Source organism: Gopherus flavomarginatus, chromosome 1 (assembly GCF_025201925.1).
Source record: "Gopherus flavomarginatus isolate rGopFla2 chromosome 1, rGopFla2.mat.asm, whole genome shotgun sequence".
Taxonomy (NCBI): Eukaryota; Metazoa; Chordata; order Testudines; family Testudinidae; genus Gopherus; species Gopherus flavomarginatus.
Window position 1 is genome coordinate 142,346,091 of NC_066617.1, and position 22,519 is coordinate 142,368,609.

Here is a 22,519-nt window from a genome sequence, read left to right on the forward strand (position 1 = left end):
TTTTCCTTCGATGATGCTCCAAATCAGCATTGTGCAAGATTTTCACTGCAACCATGTTCACCTGTCTTGAATCCGATTGAGGGGATATTGTATGGACAGTCAGTAAATAACACAATGTTTCAATGTTTGTGACTGACAACTGGAGGAGTAAGACACCTAGGTTAAGCTCTTCAACCTTGCTTCAGACCCTTTACGCTGAGGAAAAGGGATGGAGCAGCGTGAAGGGGCCCTAAAACCCCCAGCTGGGGAAGGATTCCCTGGGCATAGCCGCTGCCTTACAGTCTGCCTTCCGAAGACCACCCACAATCCTTGGCATAGGGAGCATGCTGAAGATGGGGAGGGACATGCCAGAGGTAGGGACACAACACACAGTGCTGTGGTGATTCTGAGCAGTGCTGCAGCCCATAACCCAGGAAGGTCATTGTCTAAGTTACACTGGGGGCCACTCCAGCCCCTGGAGCAGCCCAAGATCAAGAGCGTGGAGAGCTGGCTTAAAGCCACATTAGCACCACGCACACCTGGGCTGCAAGTTCTGGGCTGCACCTCTAGAGGCACAGCCTAGAATCTCACCTCTTGTTCCAAGGAAGCATGCTTAAAGTATGATTCTTCTAGGAAATGGGGTACATAAAAATGGCACCTTGTTACACACCATCTCCTAGGCAGCAGCCTTCCAGTACTGACAGTTGAGTTTGCTTCCTGACTTGACTTACAACTACTTTATAAGAGCTGCAGAGCCAGCAGAGCCATGAGATCATTACCAAAACCTGTTCCACAGGTTGACCCACAGTAGGGTTTAACTACAAGTGGAAAAAAAAAAAAAGTAGCTTCTTTTCATCCACCAAAGAGAAGTCACAGCCTCAAGATCCTGGCAAGTTGCCAATATGCCCTTCCATCTCCTATTGTTTGGCCACTCTCAGAACACTGGGTATTTTGTCAGATTTGTTGACATCACTAACACGCTTTATAAATTGAGCAACAGATCCATATTTGTCTACCCTTTGGATGTTCATCTTGCCTTTTAAGATAATGTCATGGAAAGGGGCTGTAGATGTTTGTGTCTGTGTTTTTTTTAATTATTATTATTAGACAGACAAGGTGGGTGGTGAGAGAGACAAGCTTTCACAGAGCTCTTCTTCAGGTCTGGGAATGTTACTCTGCATGTCACAGATAAAAACAAGATGGAACAGATTGTTTAGCATAAGTAAACACATGTTCTTTCTAAGAGCCCATTCAAGGTGAAGTGGCCGGTTATACCTCTGCAGTCCTAGGACCAAAAAACCCAAAAAAACAAAAAAAAGGGGGGGGGCTAGTGGGTTACAGATTGTTGTAAAAGCCATAAATCCAGTGTCTCTACCCAGTCCATGGTTTTTAGTGTCTAGAAAAGTTATGAATTTAAGCTCCCAGGCTTATCTATTGAAAGCGTTCTGCAGGTTTCCTTTGAGGACAAGGACTGATAGGTCAGATATGGAGTGATCGCTTTGTGAAAAGTGTTCACCGTAGGTGATATGGTGTTTTTGTCTTATGATTTTTTTGGGCAAATTTTTTCAAAAGCATAGTGATTGTCTCGTTTCACTCACATACTTGTTACTGGGGCATTTACAGGACTAGATGAGGTACACCACATGTTGTGATAGGCATGTGTAGGACTCATGGATCTTGAAAAGTGTGTTGCAAGGGAGGGGAGGCATTGATCATCACAGCAGTGGCGGTATGTCTATAGGTTTTGCGTCTGTTGTTATGGCAGGGTCTGGTGCAGCTTTGAGTTGGTGAGTCCTGGTCTGTGACGAGTTTGCTTTTGATGATGAACTTGGCGCGTCTAGGGGGTTGTTTGAAGACCAGAAGAGGGGGTTCAGGAAAGATTTCTTTCAGGATCTGATGCCCATAAAGTATGTGTTGTCATTGTTTAATGATACCCTGTATGGGTTCCAGAGTGATGTCGTTGATGACAACTAGGACGTATAGTTGGAGGGTATTTTTTTTTTCCTGTATTGAAGTAGGTTCTCTTGAGGTATTTGGGTGACCCATTCCATGATGCGATCTACTTCTCTGGTGCAGTGTCTTTGTTTGGTGAAGGGGAAGGTGAAGTTTTTGAGTGTGTTAAGGTGTATATCCTGGACTTCCTCTTCAAGGCATATGCTGTGGCATCTGAGTGCCTGGCTGTAGGCAACAGATTTCTTGGTGTGTTTGGGGCGGTTGCTGGATCTGTGAAGGTAAGTGTGGTGATCCATGGGTTTCTCATACGTAGTTGTTTATAGGGTTCCATTATTGAAGCTGATCATGATGTCCAGGAAGTTGATGGTGTGGGAAGGTTCTACAGAGAATTTGATTGATGGGTGATGGTTGAAGTTGTGGTGGAAATCTATGAGGGAGTTTAGGTCATCCATCCAGAGGATGAAATCATAATCAATGTATCTCAGGTACATCACTGGTTTTATGGTGCACTTGGCCAGAAATTCTTCCTCAAGGTCACTCACATACATATCGAGGAGCCATCCTAGTACCTATGGCTGCTCCCATGATTTGGACAAAGTCTTTGTTGTTGAATGTGAAATTGTTATGGGTGAGGATGAAATGGATGAGTGTGGCGATGTGTTTGGGTTGGATATTTGAGCATTGTCCATTGTCCTATAGATATTTGAAGCAGGAAAGCAGTGCCATCATTGTGAGGGATGTTGATGTAGAGGCAGGTGACAACATCCATCGTGATAAGGATGGTGCTCTGAGGAAGGTTGTTAGTGTTGCAGAGTTTCTGGAGGAAGTAGGTTGTGTCCTGGAGGAAGTTGACCCCTTGTGTGGTGAACGGTTTGATGATGGTTTCTATGAGTCCTGATATTCACAGAAACCATTATCAAACCACTCACCACACAAAGTGCCAGCTTCCTCCAGGACAATCATACATTTCTTATCGAAGACTAAGATTTAAGGATAATGGAAACTGAAAAAAGAACAGGACTACTTGTAGCATCTTAGAGACTAACAAATTTATCTCTAAGGGGCCACAAGTACTCCTGTTCTTTTTGCAGAATCAGACTAACACGGCTGCTACTCTGGAACTGAAAAGTTATACATAAAATAAAATCATAACATGCTTTCTAGAGATTAAACTTCATTTAGCAGGCTAACAGTTTATCTACAGAAGATTTCCTCACCCCAAATGTCTTTTGTAGCATTTCAGCCAAGCCTAACTGAGATCCTGTTTTCATGAATGTAAATTCATTGTCCATTTAATTCCTCAAGTGCAGGATAAAGGGATGTCTCCTTGCCTTCTTCTTAAATCCCCAGAGGTCACAGTCTTTGTGCATGGCCAGGCTAACCTCCCTGGTTTGTTTTTGCCTCTGTGCTCCTTTCCTGTTGACTCCTTATGTAAATAGGCCTTCCACTGTGTTGGGATACAATGCTTAATCTACCCGGCAGACATCCTTTGTGTGACTCAAAACTCGTTCGTCAGCTCTGCCTTGGACACAGACTTTAGAACATATATTCAGTACACCTACACATCTCCTTAAATATCATCCACACTAATCATTGTGAGATGTCTGAGACCTCACATGACATCGTTGATGGATAAATACTACACCATCAATGTGTGAGTGAGTTTGTCAGGCCAGTTAGGAGGTACTGTTACAGAACAGTGAACCCTCTGCCATATGCTACAAATGGGCCTCTGTGTCACACTCCTCCATTAACCAGCTTGTAAATTGGATGCAAATGTAGCCCTCATTCAGGTTAATGACCATTTACCCTGTACCATTATTCCATCAGTATCCATTACCTATCCTGGTTTAAGGGATATATAGAACAGATATGCCTTAACTGATTAATAACTACAGATTCCTGCTGGAATAAAATTAGAAAAACTCTGCACCTCTGTTTATCCCAAAATATTATCCATCTAAGAAAAAGACAATAAGAAAATGGTTCACATCAAGTGAGACACTTTGTCTAAGGACTCAGAGATCAGCCAAGATCGGGAATTCCTCTCTGCAAGAACAGAAACTAAATTGGCTAATGAGAGTATTGTTAATCACTTAGGCAAGAATCTCTCCGAATTTACATATGCATAAAACCTCTTTTCCCCTCCAACCTAGCTAAAAATAACTCCAAGTTACCAAGCAAGGGTCACACCCTTCTTTCCTATGCAAAGTGTTTTCACTCCAAAGTATAAACCATATATTATTCACACCGACAATTAGAAACTGTACATTTGTTTGCCTTGTGTGTCAGATGTACATCCTTCTGCATGTGAAAAATGCCTCTCGTTCTACTGTTGTATGCAGTGTAGTTGTAGCTGTGTCAGTCCCAGGATATTAGAGAGACGAGGTGGATGAGGTCATAGCTATTATTGGCCCAACTTCTGCTGGTGAGAGACAAGCTTTCAAGTCACCCAGCGCTCTTCTTCAGGTCTCCAGTAGACCTCTGTGTGATCTGTGGGCTCGAAAGCTTGACTCTCTCACCAACAGAAGCAAGTCCAATAAAACAGCTGTTCTCTACCACGGGTCCAAGGTCCCCTGGGGGTCCACAAGCCCTTTCAAGGGGTCCATGGGGCCCCACGGCTGAAAACCAGAGCCTGAGCCCTAGTGCTGCCCATGGGACTGAAGCTGGGAGGTGCAGGACTAAATCCCAGAGCCCCAAGCCCTGGTGCTCCCTGTGGGGCAGAAGCCCTGAGCCCATCAGCACAGTTGGGGACCTGGAGGGCATTGCCCCCACCCCAAACTGCAGCACAAGAGCACAGCGGTCCTGGGGGTCAGCTCCACACCTTCCTCCCCAACTCCTCTCCTCGGCCCCTGGCCAGGTCAGAGGCGGGAAGCCAGAAACAGTTGTTTCGTGGCGGCAAGTGCTGGAAGGGAGGGAGGAGGAGGGAAAATGCTGCCCGCTCTGGGAAGGGCTGGGGCTGGGGCAGGGATTTGGGGAAGGAGTCCAATGGGGCAGGGAGAGAGCAGAGACTTTGGGGAAGAGGTTGGAATGGGGGCCAGCGCCCACTGGCGCCGGGAAAAGTTGGCACCTATGGGTACGTCCTCCCTGCACCCAGGGCTACCCTGTCTGCACACAGCCCCTAGCTACGCCCTCCCTGCACCCTGAGCTATCCCCTCTGCCCACAAACAGCCCCTACTACCCCCTCCCTGCACCCTGAGCTGTTCTCAAACTTTTTGAGCTAAGTCCCTGACCTTTGAGTTATAATTTTTGGTTGCCCCCCACCCCACCCCAGACAGGCTGGGTGGCCTCCTGAGGTGAGTTAGGGGGTGGAGGTGACACTCCCTCCCTGGACCCTGCCATGCAGAGATGGCTCGAGCCCCGCAGGCCCTTACCCCCCAAAAACAGAAGTCAAACTATGCCTATGCTTGAGGGTTCTGCCCCAAGCCCCCCCTCCCCCCCGACTTCTGCTAGGCCCTGGAGTTTTTCTAGCATGTTGAGAGGAGCCTCGGAAAGAAAAAGGTTTAGAACCCCTCCCACACCTTGTCTCTCTTGTTCTATTGTAAGTCTTAAATAAGGTGAAATGCATGTGTACAATCAAAGAGCGTATAGAATACGTCCACCAAATTTAGAAGAGTATAAGGATTTTTGTTTGTTTGTTATCGTAAATAATTGTTGCGCTCTAGAAGTAATGGAAATTATGTGGTATAAGGAAGGAGAATTGTTAAAAGACATAAATCAGAGTATAACTCTGGGATAAGTAAGAGAAATTGCTTAATAGAGGGGATCCGAATTGATAGTCGGGGCTAATAATGAAATACAATCCTTGAAATGAATCAAACTTAAAAAGCCTCCGATAAGAAATGGATTGAAGACATTTGTTTTACACCAGTGCCATCTACTGGATACCAGTGAAAGCAGCAAAGAAATGGAAAGCTAAAACCTAAGCACTCACTTGGCATGTGTACAGTGGGAATAAGAGGACTGCCCCCTCCTACAAGCCCTGAAACCAGAGTCACCATAGGCTCAGGAGAGTTGACTGAACCCAACACAAGAAGCTGCAGATCCCAAATGCAACCAATGCCTGGAGCTATAAAATCTAAGTGGCACGTTGGCAAATTCATAAATTGACCCTCTTTCACAAGTTCTCTCTTCAAGGGAGTGTCTTCACTTGTGGGAATCAATCCCTATGCACCACTGCTGCATTCTCAGGAAATCCCTCAAACTCTTCTGTTAGCTGCTCACAATGGGTGCTTGTGTATCTCAGCTCCACTTCCCAGTATCAACATTGCCTCAACTGCCCCAAACTATGCAGCCAAACACCACACGTTTTCCAAAGAACCATACGTTCTCAGCCCCTCTGCCAATGATGCTGGCTTTGATGCCCTATTCATCTCCTGCTCCAGTGTCCATCTCCATGCCTATGCCCTATGTGAGGAATACCCACTGCTTCTCAATTCACCAAGTGATCACCCTCCTCACATTGAAGTCCCTCCTCAAAGCCTCACTTCTTCAGCAATGCCCCCAAAGAGGAGAGCCAAACCACCTAAGGAAAAACCTTCTGACTTCTCCTGAATTCTCCGTTTCCATTAGGCAGTAAGCTTTCTGGGGCAGGGACTATCTTCTTTCCGCACCTTGTGTAGCACCAACCACATTACCACTGGCATACAACCCTAGGAACTCTCTTTTATTTTCAATTACCCTTTTAAACCCAGCATTATCTGTACTCTTGTTCAGATCACTCCCTGTGGAGAAATACTGTCACCTTCTCTCTTCACTGCTCCTCTTCTCTGTTCATTTGTTATAACAGAGTGTTCACAGGAAATAGAGCATTGATACATCAGGGAATGTCAGTGACCTCATCTGTTAAAATACAGACCTATCTCTTGGCTTACTTTTAACAACTGCAGCTGCTAATTATTTTGGGGGGCCATAGGAAGGGGAATAAAGGTCAAACATACATCCCTTTTCTTATGTCCTTTATTTTTATATGTAATACTAATACAAAATAATTTGTACAAAAGCTAAAGTAGGTATTGCATAGAAGGAACACGGGTGTGAATGTAACCTGGATGGAATGGCACATTAGGTTCTAATAGCTACCACACATACAAATGTTCTGGGTCTGCAAGTGTATTTCTGGTATAAAAATATCTCCATGTTTCACACAAGAGCTAAGTGACGAAGCCAACAAATTAAGTTTAAAAGGAAATTATTTCAGGACACTAATTGTGCCTTATTGCATTCTGCTTCCCCCCAATTCCCTTTTACACACAGACCACATTGCCAGAAATATATTTGTTGGGAAAATGTCCTTTTTCTCCTTGCCATCTTTATTCCAATAAATCACGGCATCTTTGATGCAATACAAATGATATGCTTAGTTTGTCTAAATGTATGGTATCAAAAATACCGAGTGGATGAGTTACATTACACTCCACCTGTGACTTTCAAATGCGCTTTTCGGCATATTATTCTACTACAGATACACTGTCGGAACTCAGTCACTCAATGCAACATGCACAAGATAAAACTCTAAAGGCAATTGACGTTCACTTGAGTATAATTTTGACTTGGTTTTAATACCTACTATTCAACCTATCAATGGACAAAGAGTGCACTTTATTTACACCAGCACTATTACAGCTATCAGTGTTGGGCAATGTCACCAAATGTTATCAATTTGATATTTGGTTTGAAGTGCTAAAGGCACCTACATTTCTATTTGGTGTATCATCTTCAGTTCCTCAGTCCCCTCCTCTCTCCTCTTTAACACAGCCATGACTAGGGGGCTGTCCATCATTTAGGTAACTAATTTTTCAGTGATTTCCAAGATCCACCTACCCTTGCAACACTTTGTAACACTGAGATGGACACTCAAAATTAAGGACTCATCCACCCCTCATGAATTACGTGCTTTATGGGCAGCGCCTAATGGTGAAGCACTGATCCTCCCCCCTCCCTCCCTAGCCAAGACCCTATTACAAGTAATTCCCTATGCTTCCCACAATTTTGCCCTACCCCTGGAAAACACCCTCCAGGCAGCCAATTCCCTGCCTCTGTCCCTCCCAGTCTCCCCATTTCTAACTCCATGAAGGTTCAAACTCTTATTCTGACAGTATTCATTCCAGGACAACCCTTCCTTCCCAGTTTGACAGTCAAAACAACTGGCATTGGGGAAGCAAATCAAGTGGGTATCTAGAGCTGGGGTACCTGTTCCAGGCAATAGCCTCAGCTTGTTCCTGATTCCCCAGTACCAGAAACTCTGCACAGCCTCCCAGCACTACAGCCCCCTAAGGGTATGTTTACACTACAGTGAAAAATCCACAGCTGGCCTGTGCCAGGCGACTCAGGCTCAGGCTGCGGGGCTGCTCCATTACAGTGTGCACTTCTGGGCTCGGGCTGGAGCCTGGACTCTCGGACCCGAGGGTCCCAGAGCTTGAGCCCAGAAGTGCACATTGCAATGAAGCAGCCCCATAGCCCAAGTCATGCAATCCTGAGTCAGCTGGCATGGGCCAGGAGCAGGTGTCTCGTCGCTGTGTAGACATACCCTTAGTAACCCCACAAGCCTTAAAATCTGGCATTTCTAAAAGTGGAACTGGTTAAGTAGCTAAGGGTAAAAGCCGAGATCAGCAATAAAGCAAAGATCAGAATTCAGTGCGTGTGGACATGGAGTTGTAAACCTGGCCAATGGTGCATGTACACTAGCACACAAAAGTGCACACAGGCTCCTGAAAGTATGGTACCGAAACGCATTTCCTTGACTACATAAGGAATTAGTGGGGAGTGAGTTATTTTTTAATTCTCTTATAGTGATGTCAACTACAGTAAAGTGGACTAAACACCTTTAAGCACCTCTGGTTTGTCTGTTAAGCCAACCTTTTAAAAATGATTTCTTACTGTTTCCAGGAGACTGTCCTCACAGACAATGTATATTGGGCCAAATGAGTATCCCTGCACCATGAATACTTTGGGGTCAGCAACCTTCGGCATGCAGCCCACCAAGGTAATCTGCTAGCAGGCTGTAAGACATTTTGTTTACGTTGACTGTCCGCAGGCACAGCACCCCGCAGCTCTCAGAGGCTGCGGTTCGCTGTTCCCAGCCAATGGGAGCTGCAGGAAGCAGTGGCCAGCACATCCCCCTCCCCCAGTCTTTTGTATGTAACTCCAGTCACTAAGTAAAATCCTGGAGAAAGGTTACCCAAGACCCCCAACAAGTCCTCCAGAAAAACACAGAATTTAATTTCCTGATACTTGCGAAGTAAAAGGTGGGGAGAAAACAGGGGAACACCCCCTGCCGCCAACAAAAGAACATCAAAAAGTATTTGGCCCTTCTTTATAAAACCAGAAGAGAGGTCTAAGCCCAAGCCCCCTTTCTTCCCCAAACATACCCTTTGGCGGGTTACTTATTTTTAACCTTTCTGACTGCCTTAATATACAACAGTTTGGAGCCATTTCTTGTCAAGTGACACATGAAGCGATCAGAAATCTCACCAATAGTCACTTTCTTTAAATTTGCTCCCAACAGCTGCTCATAGACTTTAGGGTCAGAAGGGACCACCATGATCATCTGCTTTGAGAGCTCCTGCAGCAATTGCTTTGAGCATGTCATTTCAGGTCACTTACTCTGCTACATTCAAAAGTTAAAGATTTGGCAACGCTGTGCCAGAAAACTGTCTGACTTCACTTTTAGAAGTATTTTGTTCCATTCTCCGGAGGCTTGGAGTCTGAGGTCCTATTGGGATCCAGGAAGTGGGCAGGCTTAAAGGACCTCCCCCCAGCCTAAGGGGAGGATCCACAGGACCTGGAAGCCAAATGATTCCGGGGGACAACTAATGAGATAACAGGGACAGGAGCGAGGTCAAGTGGGCACCATCAACTGCCCTTGAAGTCAATGAAACTAAGAATGCGCAGCATCTCACAACTTAGCACCCTGCAAGATCAGACCTGTAGTGCTGAATTCTCTGAACCTTAGCCACTTACCCTCAGTCCTATGAGCTTCCTATTTCCCCTAGAGAATGAGTCCCTGTTACATTTGGATAATGGTTTTCTGCAGTAGCCACTGTAATTAATTGTGGAAATAAAATGCACTCTGGCCTTGTTTCTTAATTAGGAATACAGGTAAACATAAAGGGCCAGACTGAGGAAAATAGCCCTGGTTTCTGGACATTATGCACCCAGGATTTGAAAGCCACATGCTTGGAAGTGTAAGCAGTTACCTGTCATAAAGAAAAAGCCCTTTTCCCTCTTGACAGTTCTGACACTGCTACTGAATTAAATATGGACACCCTCTACTGCTATAAGTCTTACCCGCCTCTCTGAAATCCAAAAATGTATCAATCAGATTTTAAGCTCCTCTACAGTTTAGGCTTATATATAAAAACCTGGGTGCAAAAAGCACAACAAAATATCATGTATGCAAAATTCTAAAATGACACTTTAAAAAGCAACAAAACTTTGATACAGTTGAACTGAACTTCAATGATATATATATATGCATATATAAATACAAATCAACATTTGTATACACTTAAAATACTTTTACTCAGTATCAGTTTTTATTTAAAAACATGCTAAAAATGTGTAGTTAAATAATCAAAGCAATGTTTTGGAAAAATGCACAGACAGCCATCCACCAATACAAGCAAAAAAGTGCATTTTTAAACAAACTTGATATCCCTTTCACTAAACAGTCAAAGGACAATTAGTATCTTCTCTGATATATACCAACAAATATAATCTAATGATTTTTTTATGGCTGGCTTTTGTCACCTTAAGAACAGTGTTGCTTTTTCTTTGTTTTGAAAACACAGGTTTTCCTGTTATATGGTTTGATATTCAGCTACTGTACTATAATGCTAATTGTTTACTTAATTTGCTTAATTCCCTTTCCATAGTCAGCTAAAGCGAGACTTGACAATACTGTTTGTGTAATTATCTCTGTTAATACTGTACTTAAAATGCTAAAAGAATTCATGAAAAAAAGAATTTTCAATATCTATCTTGCTATCAGGTCATAAAACATAACAGCATTCTACAAAAAATAAGTTTTAAGGAAAGGCAAAATAGCTTTAGTTTTCCACTATGTATTTCGCCTTCATGGTTACTTGTATAAATGCATTCTGCTTTCATTTTTCTCTTTTATTTATTTATTTTTTACAAAAACCAACCACAGATTACAATGTAAGATTTCAACAGGTACCACTGTGCGTCTTCAGAAGGATTAGCATCCTGGTCTTGCTTATTTTTCCACCCTTCTATGTTTGTCTGAGAGAGAAAACGTTGGTATTTTACAAGGGAAAGCAAAATAACCCTACCATAAAAGATAAAGAAGTAGAGCTATGGATTAAAGATAGACATTTTTTAAAATGCAAAAATTCAAAACTTATCATTTTTTTGGAAACTTTGGAGACTATCTTACACATAGCAGCAAATATGCTCAGTGCCGGAGCTCCCATTCTTAACACAGAATGTCTCAAACGGAGCTCAGGCACACATGGTCCCAATTTTTGTTACAATTAAAGTAAACCAGGTTTTGTCTGTATTTTCCCCCTCCTCGTTCCTCAAGTCTTTAAAAGGAAATATGAATGAAGCAGCAGTCACCAATACGGCCAGTGGAAGAATAACTAAAGGGTGGGTATACGCAATCAAACAGGAAGGACGGATTGTATTATCCTGCACCAATAATATGTGCATTAGACCCAACTTTTTCAACCTTGAGGGCCTCAAGTTAGGAACCTAATTCTACATTCTAGGCATGTAAATATGTGGCCTGATTTTCAAAGAACCTGAGCCCCTGCAGTGCCACTGACTTCTATGCAACCTGTAGGTAGGAGCTGAACCACTCTGAAAGTTATCTAAAGAAGTGACCTGCCTAGATATCAATTTAGATGCCTATTGGTAGGCAGCCAAGTTTGAAAATGGTGGACTAGATTCTCAGGGCCTGATTGTCACTTACATTAATGCCCCTTTACATCACTCTGTGTAAAAGGGCCTTAAAGTTGGCATACAGTACGTTTACACTCACTTCAAGGCCCCTTTACGCTGTCAGAGAGGTGTAAAGGTGCTTCAGGTAAAGAAGAATAAGGACCTCAAATCTGTAAGCATCACTGCACTACTTCGATAGCAGATGATAAACATCTGTCCACTTCAACAGCTATCTGGGCCCAGCAAGTAATAAATTAGCTTTAAAATGTATTTTAAAATTACCACTAAGTTTTATAGTAAACGTCTGACTAAAATAAAACCAGAGTGTCCACAAAATGACTGAAGTTTCATTTTCATTCATACTTTCCTTCATAAAGCAGCAAAATGTAAGAAAGACCTCTGCCAAAAAAACCAACAACAAAACAAGTCAAGCAGGGGCCACTGTGAAAGAAGCAGCATTCAAACTAGAGAGGAATATGTTCAAGTTTTCTAGCAGGAATGTCAGTAGAAATGTGTGTTGTAATGAATTCTGAACTACCATGTAGTACGTCTGACTTGGAAAACAGAAGACAAAAGTCAACACTGTATGTGCAAAGATACAAACAGGTTCTGAGCACCTATCTGAGCAACTGATTTCAGAGTGAAAACATAAATCATGCCTTTCCCACTCTCTTGGGACATATGGCACACCGTTCCCCCACTTGCCTTTAACCAGCTTTATACCTCCGGGGTTGTTCAAAAGCTACCTCGCCAGCCTGGCAAAACTGCACCCATTGTCAAGTAAATGCCTTTCAGGAAAACTGACAATGAACCGATTGTGCTCCCCTTATGATGTACAGCACCATGCACGATAAGCCATCCCACTGAAATCAATGAGACTACTTAGAAAGTAAACTACTACTCAATGGGCCAGAGAGTAAGCCCCTTCCTGGTGCTAGTGAGCAGTTACTCACCTGATACACTTACTCACACTGAATAGTATCATGCTGAAAGTAGTCCCATTCAATGGGCCTACCTGAGGAGTAAGGTGCTACTCATTGTGGATAAAGGCATCACAATCTAGCCCATCGAGAGTAAGGGGTTCACCATTTAGCCCAGTGAGAGTAAGGGCAACCCAATCTGGCCCTAAAGTACTGAACCACCTGATTGAAAGGACTGTCATCAATATAGTAAGGGTACAAACCCACGGTAGCTCAGACGATGCAGTTAAATGTAACCTCCCTAGGGACTTTACAACAGTCATGTCTTTTTTATCTTTAGTTTAAAAGGTGGAAATAATGTGTCCTTCAAAGATCGCACAGTGGTTCCTAGATTAAAATATGACAGATGTAAAACAAAACAGTAAGAAGTTACAAATCAGGCTACTAAATTCTAAGCGATCTCTATAATAAAAAAGTATACAGCATAAGGTACAAAAAGCTGCAAGTAAGCAGCTCTGATTCCTAGGGCTCTCAGTCTGAGTGGCTTTCCCAAGTCTTCCAGTATGTCAGACATGAACAGTTTGAGACTTATCAGAAGACTTCAAAGAATTCTCTCTAGAAGTTAAACACATCTGTCACGTTATCCTTGCATGTCTAACGACAGTTAGTAGAGCAAAGCATTTTCTTAAATAAAGTTATGGAAAAGTTTAATAGATCTATGAATTAGTGTAGAAAACTGATTTGTTTTTATTATTTTTCCTTTTCTTCTTTGGCAAATAAATGGCAAATGCAAAACAGAAACTAAAAAGTAAGTCAAGTAGCAAGTTGTGCTAGTAATCAGTCAAGTAATGATGACGTAGATTGATCGGTGGGATGAATGCCTTCAGCAGAGCAAAGCTTGATTTTTCTTTTCAGTTGTTTTGCTTTGTTTTTAATGGCAAGACAGAAGTGTAGATGCAGTTAACATTTTGAAGATTTAAGCATCATATTTTTTACCAGTCCTATGAATCTGCTGGAAGAGTGTCATGGAGAAGGCCATGCCAAGTATCTGAAAGAAAGCAAATATTATGGGCTAGCTATAGTGACACCTTCAAAACTGTGCTGATGGTATTTTATCTGAGGATGCTTGAATTTTCTGACACCCAACACTAATAAAATTCCTCCAGCCAAGACTTTCAGCAGTGATTAGTGATTTTGGGTGCCCAACATCAGACCCTTAAAGAGGCCTGGCATTCAGAGGGCAGGTGATCAAAATTTGTTGAAAATATCTCCCCCTTTAAGGTGCCTCAAGCTGGGTTTCCATAAATCACTGTCACTTTTGAACATCTTGTCCTAGAGGTGTGCCGTGTTGCAAGTTAGCATCAGAAAATCAAAAGAACAGCAAGAAAATCACCTGAGGCCAACATACAACAAATACAGTTGTACAGTAAGAGAGAGACAATTATTAGGCCTAGTCTCTTTTTTAAACTGCAAAAAGAAAACATCAGGCTTGACTCATTTTTTAATTGGAACCTGTTTGGTCGCTTCTGAATTACTCTTTTTCCATATGACTGACAGGTACAGGGGTTGTCATAAAAAGTCCATATTTGCAACAGATTACACAGTTACCAAAGGGTCAAGTACTGCAAATCATACAATGGGTTTGCACACAGGGTAGCTGATGATCAAATTTGGCCTAAAGTTATATCCTATAAAGTGTAAGGGAAAAATCATGTCATCTCAGATAGCACGTTATGGTTTAAATGAGGGTAATTGCCGGTTTGATTTAAGCGTCAACCACTGCAGTAGTGATAATGCAACAAAACACTGAACTTTCATCTAGAATACTTCAACTCCACTACCTGTTCTTATTTGTGAAGACTAGGAAAGCTGGCCTATCTGATGGGGTTGTGAGGCTTTGTTCCTTGATATCTGAGGTTACTCTAAGCATTTCCCACCTGAAGTCACAAAATATTGCGACCCTCCTTGGATCTCTAGCAAGGTGCTCAAAGCTTTCGATAGCTCTGATAACACCTAACCATTGTAAGAGTCATGAAAGAAATGGAAATAGTTTCCAAAATCTTCTTTGTCACACAAGGTGCCATGAAGGCACAAAACTGCTGGCCTTTTAAAAGCATGTCTCTCATTCTTCAGTTACCAGACACAGGGGCGGCTCTAGACATTTCGCCGCCCCAAGCACGGCGGCATACTGTGGGGGGCACTCTGCCGGTCGCTGGTCCCGCGGCTCCGGTCGACCTCCCACAGGCGTGCCTGCGGAGGGTCCGCTGGTCCCGCAGCTTCAGTGGAGCCATGGGACCAGCGGACCCTCCGCAGGCACGCCTGCGGGAGGTCGACCGGAGCCGCGGGACCAGCGGACCCTCCACAGGCATGCTGCCGAAGGCACCCTGCCTGCCGCCCTCCTGGCGACCGGCAGAGCGCCCCCCGCAGCATGCCACCCCAAGCACGTGCTTGGCGTGCTGGGGCCTGGAGCCGCCCCTGACCAGACAATAGGGTAGAGCAGGCAGCTTGTTGCTTTTTTCCAAAGCACAGAAGTTACTCTAAAAACCTACTGAAGTTAATGGAGAGTTCGCTCTTTTTTGCAGGTCTTTTTTAAACTAACCTGTACAACTCAATCACTATAATTTCATTCTATAACATGGTTTTATGGCTTAAAAAGCAGATTAATTCTCTAATTAAATTCTATAGGACATTTCCCCTATGTGTTTAAATAAAATAAACATTTTTAAAGTATGCTAATTTCACAAGCGGCAGACATGAGTGAATCTCTATGGATGGCCACCGCTGTGAATTGTGTTCTTCACTGCCACTTACAAGTGAGCCTTCAATGTCAACATGCACATAACTAGAACATCACTGGACATCATCATTTTCAAAACAGAGACAAAGTAACCTGTCCTCATTTAGAGACAGACAACCAGCCCCGTTTGGCTGAGAGCTTGGAAAAGAAATCTGAATTGCTAAGAAAATTAGGTCACTTAGAAGCAGCTGGACCAATTTTGTCCTCAAAACATAGGAAAAATATTTTGACCAAGTTTAAGATCAAATATGGGTAGTACCCAGCTATCCTGCCATCTAGGTCTTTTTATGGTGTCTGAGTGCCAACTGGGTCAAAATTAGGAGGGCTGGAAACCAGAGTTAATCATGCAGTATCGTCTTAACAGCACTAACAGTGGTGTTATAATAATTATTTTGCATCTGAAAGCACGAGTTCTACCAGAGGAACAATTATAGCTATCCATGCCCTTTATGGCGGAGTCCATGAAAGGATGAAAAATGCCAGTTCTCACTATTCCCCAAAACCAAAATATGTAATTTGATTCAACAAAATGAAGAATTAGGGAATAGTTCCTGATTTCATTTAACAGGAAGGATAAATCCGCTGAAACTCCAGGGTCCAGCAAAACTGTAAGCTAAGTTCCAGATTCTAAGCTCTCAAATTCAAACAGGGACCTTGGCTACTTGGTGTAAGGGGCCAGGCAACACTTTTGGGCATGATAAAGATAACTACAATAGTAGTAAGTTAGGGGCTACATGTAAGAGTAGAGTATTATCAATACCTGCATTATGAGGATACACATCCCAACTGTCCCGAGAACATGCTTATTATCCTCAAACCACATTTTAACTTTCTCGTAACAACCCTGAAAGAGAAAAAAAATTCTAAGTCTTGCCCATTTCATGTGTGCACTTAAAAAAAAACAAGTTAAACTGAACAAGCATTACCGTTTTCCACACTAAATCAGTAGAATTCCGCCCACAATCTTGGGAATTTTCCATACAGCATCGGTCTGGGACGACATTTGTCCCCAGGACAGGGAACCAATCAGTATAATCAGTAACCCCACAGCAATGCATCTACAGGCAAAGTACAAAAAGGACCATAAACAGTCTTACCAACAAATGTTTTAAGAAGTGTTACTTCTCTTAACCCGCAGTTGGTTTCTTCACATATATACCTCATAATTTGCACTTAGATACCACCTCTCACCTGGAGATCACAAAAAGCATTGACAAATATTTAATGCATCTCACAAATAGCCTTTTGTGGAAAATAAGTTTTATTATATCCATTTTGGAGACACAAACCAAGACATTGGAACCTGTGACCACTAAGCCAATGGCATACCAGGGAATGGAAGCGAGTAGTCCTGAACTCCCATATCTCTGCTCTAACCACTAGAAAACACTCTGCCAACCAAAACCTCATCTGCAACCACTTTCACTTAAACCCAGAGTCTCTGCTACTTTCAGATCCCAGGTGGCATTTCAGGGTTTGTGATTGTATTCTTCCTTTATCTTTGCTATACAGATCATAACCTCCTCTAGTGGTATTTCTGTCACATAGCTAGTTCCAATGGGTTGCATGAAGAACATCGTACTTTTATACAGCACCTTTCATCCCAAACAAAGGCTAAGGCACTTTATGAATGTAAAGTGATATACAAATATCTGACGGGTATCAAATCATGTACTTGCCAGTTATGGGACGATACAGAGAAAATATTGTTAACAAAATGATGTGCAGCTAATTTTTTTTTAAATAAAGAAAACGTGTTACCTCTGCCTGAATGATATTCCATGCGTTCTTCAGCCCCACATTATTTTCTGTATTGTAAAGCTGAAGGCCTTCTTTCAAATCCTTCTTTGCATTCTCATTGACCTATTTCCCATCAAAACAAAACACAGCCAGCACTGGTTAAAGGGCAGTATCCCACAAGTAGACTTGTAAACATACACTGCCTGTACCACCCTGGGATGTACATTTTGACAGATAGCTCACCTGAACATCATTGAGCAGAATCCCCAGCTTTAGACCCAAACTCCATTTCACTTTACAATGCGAGGTGTCTGCTGTGGATGCCAATTACCTTTGAAGCTCTAGTTTTCCTCCTTGCCCAATTCTGGATTTAGTATTGATTGAGTTCTTTTGAAGTATGGACGTGTAACAGAAAAGCACAGAGAGGAACCAAGCAGCCTCCTCTCTGCTAATGGCTGAACGCATGCTGGGGTAATAATTTGCCATCTTTTTTTCCATTTAAAAAAATGTATGGGGGTGGGGGGATGAAGCAGGTGACAGACAACATGGGCCACCTCCACAGACATGTGTTATATAATCACATGCAACATGCATGCTGTGCGCACACATATAAGAACAACATTATGCTTCCCTTCACTGTAGATTTAACTCAAGTTATTATTCGAGTGTTGCCTCTACCTTGAGGGCCATCTACACACAAAACTTAATAACTCAAATGTAGTGGTGTTTTTCACTCGAGTTGGCTGGTCCACAGGGCCGGGAGGGGGAATAGGCTACAGCAGGCATTAGTACAACTTGTCAGCTACTAACACAGTCGTTCTGTGCTGCAAATCCAAACACTCTGTGAAGCTTGTGTGTTATTTTGCAGTGTGACTGCTCTCCCTCGAGCTAGCCTAACTCGAGAGGAGTTAACTCAAGCATAGGTAAGTTGAGTTAAATCTGCAGTGAAGTTAGACACATGTCTAACTACAAATTTCAACATTCTTTCCTACCAAGAATCAGAGTCTGACCTATTTCATTTGTTAAGGTCATAAAACCCAAGAGTCCCAGCCTCATTGTAATAATTTGTGCCTTTTAGCTGTACATCTTAAAGTGTTTCATAATCATCAAGAAACAAATCAGCATACGAAGCCATGGGAGAGAGGGAAATATCATCCCCATTCTACAAATAGGGTACATGAGGCACAGAGAAGTTAAGGCCACGATTTTCAAATGTGTCCACGAATTTCAGGGGCCAAAGTTTATGGGTGTCCAACTTGACTCCCTTACAGCCTGATTTTCAGGGATGCTGAGCACCAGAAGCTCCCACTGTCTTCAAGCAGAGCTTTGAATGCCCAGCACCTCTGAAAAAAAGGAATTCTCAAGATTTATATCCAAATAAGTGGACAGCTTTGAAAACATGGATCCAAACAACTGGCCCATAATTTCAGAGGGAGACAGTGACTGAACTGAAATTAAACACAAGTCCCAAACTACAATGGTCAAATATGCAACAAAACCCATTTCACCCTGATTTCATTAAATTTAGAAAGGCTATGTCTGTCCTGCAATCATGGGATGTGAGTGGATCTTGATTAGACATACCCAAGCTAGCTTTCACCTTGCTAGCTAGGATACTGGAGCAATGAACCCAACTTCACCGAAAGAGTTCTGAATCTTTCTGAAGACCTTGTGCATCAAAGTAGGTTCAGGTTCCAAGGTCAGGCCAAATGTTCCTGCCCCACAGGACTCCATCTACAATTTATCAGATGCTAGTTTGTGCCTGCGAACTTCCAATCTCTCATGTCTTCTAGGCCAGCCAGTAACCCCCTCCCAGTTTCTTCAGGAGATGACTGGCTGGCTTGTTACAGTTAGGCTCTAGAAGGCAGCCAGATGATCCGCTCCCTGCTATCTTCTGCCATAGTATGAGGCCAGTAAGGAAGATCTGCTGCTCTGAATACCCACAATGTCCTTAAGGAGACAGGCTGCCTGCCTGTCACCCACTCAACAATAGTAATGTATCTGAAAAGGTTTCAGCATGCCCTGGCACTGCAATGCACACTCACCCCATTCTGGCTAGGCAGAATGCAGCATGCTAGCAAGGAATCTGGGGATTGTGGGGGTGAGAAAGGGGCTTGTCTTTCCAATTCCCCTGCCTGTGAAGACAGAAGGTGGTGAGAACGTGAGAGTTGGCCTGAAGAAGCCACTGGGGAGGTTATCCAGCCACTCACTGAGGACATTGGCGATGAAGGGGGAGGGCTGCAAGAAATTAAACTTCACAAGGAGACAGCAAAAAGCTCAACTCTGGAGACTGCAGGCCTACGAGAGAGGGGCAAAACGGAGGTCCCAGCTTTTGGTTTCAGCTGGAAACTGCAAAACTCAACAGTTCTGCCTCAACCCACACAGAGAATCCATCCACCTTAATCACTCATTACTTTCAGCCAACATGCAAAGGAGGCACACATAAAAATGAAGATCACAAGGTTAAAACAATTTCCACTGAGAAGAGTAAGAAGAATCTAAGCATCTTGGTTTAACAAAAGCAAACAAAAACCAGCTTAGCTGCCAGAACTGATAAACTAATCTACGAGGTATATTTGCTTACCTTGTCCATATAAACAAAGAACAAAATGAGTAATATCAGCTCTGCCAGGAGAATTATCAGCAAAATGATGAAAAACTAGAACAAAGAGAAACAATACATGTATACACACTTCCTGAATAAAGAACAAGTTCAAGCACGCTAGACAAGGGCTGGTGGTTTGACAAACCAACTTTAAAACACAATTTCTCCAGTGCAATACAGACAGGGGGTGTTACAGGAAACTCATGTGAAAATCATGATGGTTGAGAGGACTGCTCTCAGCTATTTGCCCTACACAGAATTTTTTTATGCAGCATGTATTTCACATCATTTTCCCACTGATGAATTATCCCTTCCATAATCTAGCCATCCATCTGTTATCTATTTGGGTACCCACAGAATTCATCATTTCAAAGAACTTCATGAGCATTTTAAACATTACTTAGTGGGCAGATGATATTCATTACACAGATATACATATGTACATATATTTTATAGTCTGTGATAGTTTGCAATTCAAATCCCAGGAACATATCCTATCCTTTACTCCCCTTACCTCTTCCCAACCTGAAGCAAAATTTACAAATTAGATTTCAAATTTAAAAAGTATATTAATGATATTATTATTCTCCACAACTTCTGCACTATTGTATTTCCATTTTCCCAGCCTAAGCTTTCACTAGACAGGGGTCCAAGCCTAGCTGTTGTTCTCTCCCTTCCAAGTGTAAGGGCTGATCTACACTAAAGCTGTAAGTTGACCTAAGTTATGCTATTTCAGTTACAAAAGTTACTTAACTGAAGTCGACGTGACTTAGGTCTATTTTCAGCGGTGTCTACACTGCCCTGTGACAATGGGAGGTGCTCTCCCGCCGATTTACCTTCTGTATCTCAGGGAGGTGGAGTACAGATATCGATGGGAGAGCGCTCTGCCATCGATTTAGCTTGTCTTCACCAGACCCGCTAAATCGACACTGCTGCGTCTATCGCAGCAGTGCCGATTTAGCCAAAAGTATAGATAAGCCCTAAGTGTAAACCTGTCTTTAAGTGATGTTTGTGCAGGGTGACCAGATATCCCGATTTTATTGGGACAGTCTCAATATATGGGGCTTTTTCTTATATAAGCTTCTATTACCCACCACTACCGTTCCGATTTTTCACACTTGCTGTCTGGTCACCCTATCTTTATGTCACACTGGTTTCATCTCTTGACTGTGCAGTTCACTGGAGCATAGACAGAGAAAGCAGACAATTCCAGCATATTCCTCAGTATGTTCAGCAAAGTGAACCCAGACACAAAACCTGCTGCCACAAAGATAAATTTCCCCTGGTGCAGGAACAAAATCCCAGCAGATAAGCTTTAACTGCATTTGACTATTATTTTTTTTTTGCAAAAATTATATTTTTCAAATAAGGATCTCAGCACTTTTTAAATCTATGGTATGTCTACACTGCAATCGGTGTGATTGCAGCATGTGTAGACACACCTGAATTAGCTTTGATTTAGCTAGTTTGAATAATAATAGAAGTAAAGCCACAGCAGCCTCAGTATGTTCCTCGGCAGCTAGCCTATGCTGCTGCAGCTTCACTGATATTCTTATTTGAGCTAGCTAGATCAAAGCTAGCTCGGGTATGTCTACATGGGCTGCAGTCACACTTCTGATAGCAATGCAGACATACCCTACGGTGGATCTAAACATGCTCAGTCATGGGAACACACTTACTCACTCTGATTGCTTCCCAAAGTGCAAGCTCCAGTATTTGTTACTACTTTTAATGACCAAAAGAGGTCTCATATGCACCAGCAAACCAGACACATCCAGGGTTTTAAGGGCAGTTTGGACTACAGGGCTGTGAAGGCACTCCTGTACAGATGCTGTGGGCACGAAGTAAGAGGTTTCCAGTTTGTGTTAACAAAGTCCTCTTCAAACAAGACTGCAGTAACGTGAAGTAGGAACATTTTAGCTTGCGCCCACAGCATTCACACAGAGTAGTTATAACGCAGCAGTTTAGTGCACGTGACTATTCATGTCCCATTGTCCAAACGACGGAACAGTGTAGACAAGCCCTTACTCCCTTTGTTATTACCTTCTGAGGCAATTTCAAAACAAAGACACAATGGCAAATGGTTTTTAGCCATACATTTAGATTTTGCGTTTTACAAATGAATTCTAGTATGAAGAAAAAAATATTTTCATGTTTTTTTTTTTAAATTTCAGCAGAGAGGATTTGTTTAAAAAGGAAACATTTCTCTACACCATCAGAAACACAAACAGCAGCACTGCGGCTAACTGTATGGGACTGAGAGTAAAATTAACCAGTCTGTTTTCACTGCCCAAACTGAATGCAACACAAAAAATAAAGAAACAGCATAAACAGAGAAAAGTAAATTATATCTGCACATTTCCCCCAATTTTAATAACCTGAAGTGATGTTAAGAACATAAGTAGATTTTATTAAAGAACTTTTTTTTTTAATAAAAAAAATTCACATTTATATGATAACATCACTGCCCCCTTGGACTTGGTAAACCCTAAATGGCTTGGAACCTGGCTCTCTCCTCACATGAAGATATTGGACTTCCAACCAGCAGAGGCGACTAAGCTGGAGTCCTATGGAGTCTAGAATTCACTTGCCAGTTTAGGCCAACCAAGAGTCCAGAAT

General features: G+C 42.6%; 1 protein-coding gene across 3 annotated transcripts in view; it reads right to left on the reverse strand.

The window, feature by feature from the left end:
* Positions 1–9,450: 9,450 nt before the first annotated feature.
* TSPAN9 (tetraspanin 9) overlaps positions 9,451–22,519 on the reverse strand; it is a 296,264-nt gene continuing 283,195 nt past the window's right edge. For all 3 annotated transcript variants that reach the window (XM_050966262.1, XM_050966263.1, XM_050966261.1), the window contains 5 exons: positions 19,880–19,954; positions 17,317–17,418; positions 16,482–16,613; positions 16,316–16,399; positions 9,451–13,806 (listed from right to left, as the gene is read on the reverse strand). In XM_050966262.1, the coding sequence (XP_050822219.1) occupies positions 13,735–13,806; positions 16,316–16,399; positions 16,482–16,613; positions 17,317–17,418; positions 19,880–19,954 (465 nt within the window). In that variant the 3' untranslated portion in view covers positions 9,451–13,734. The remainder of the gene's footprint in view (positions 13,807–16,315; positions 16,400–16,481; positions 16,614–17,316; positions 17,419–19,879; positions 19,955–22,519) is intronic.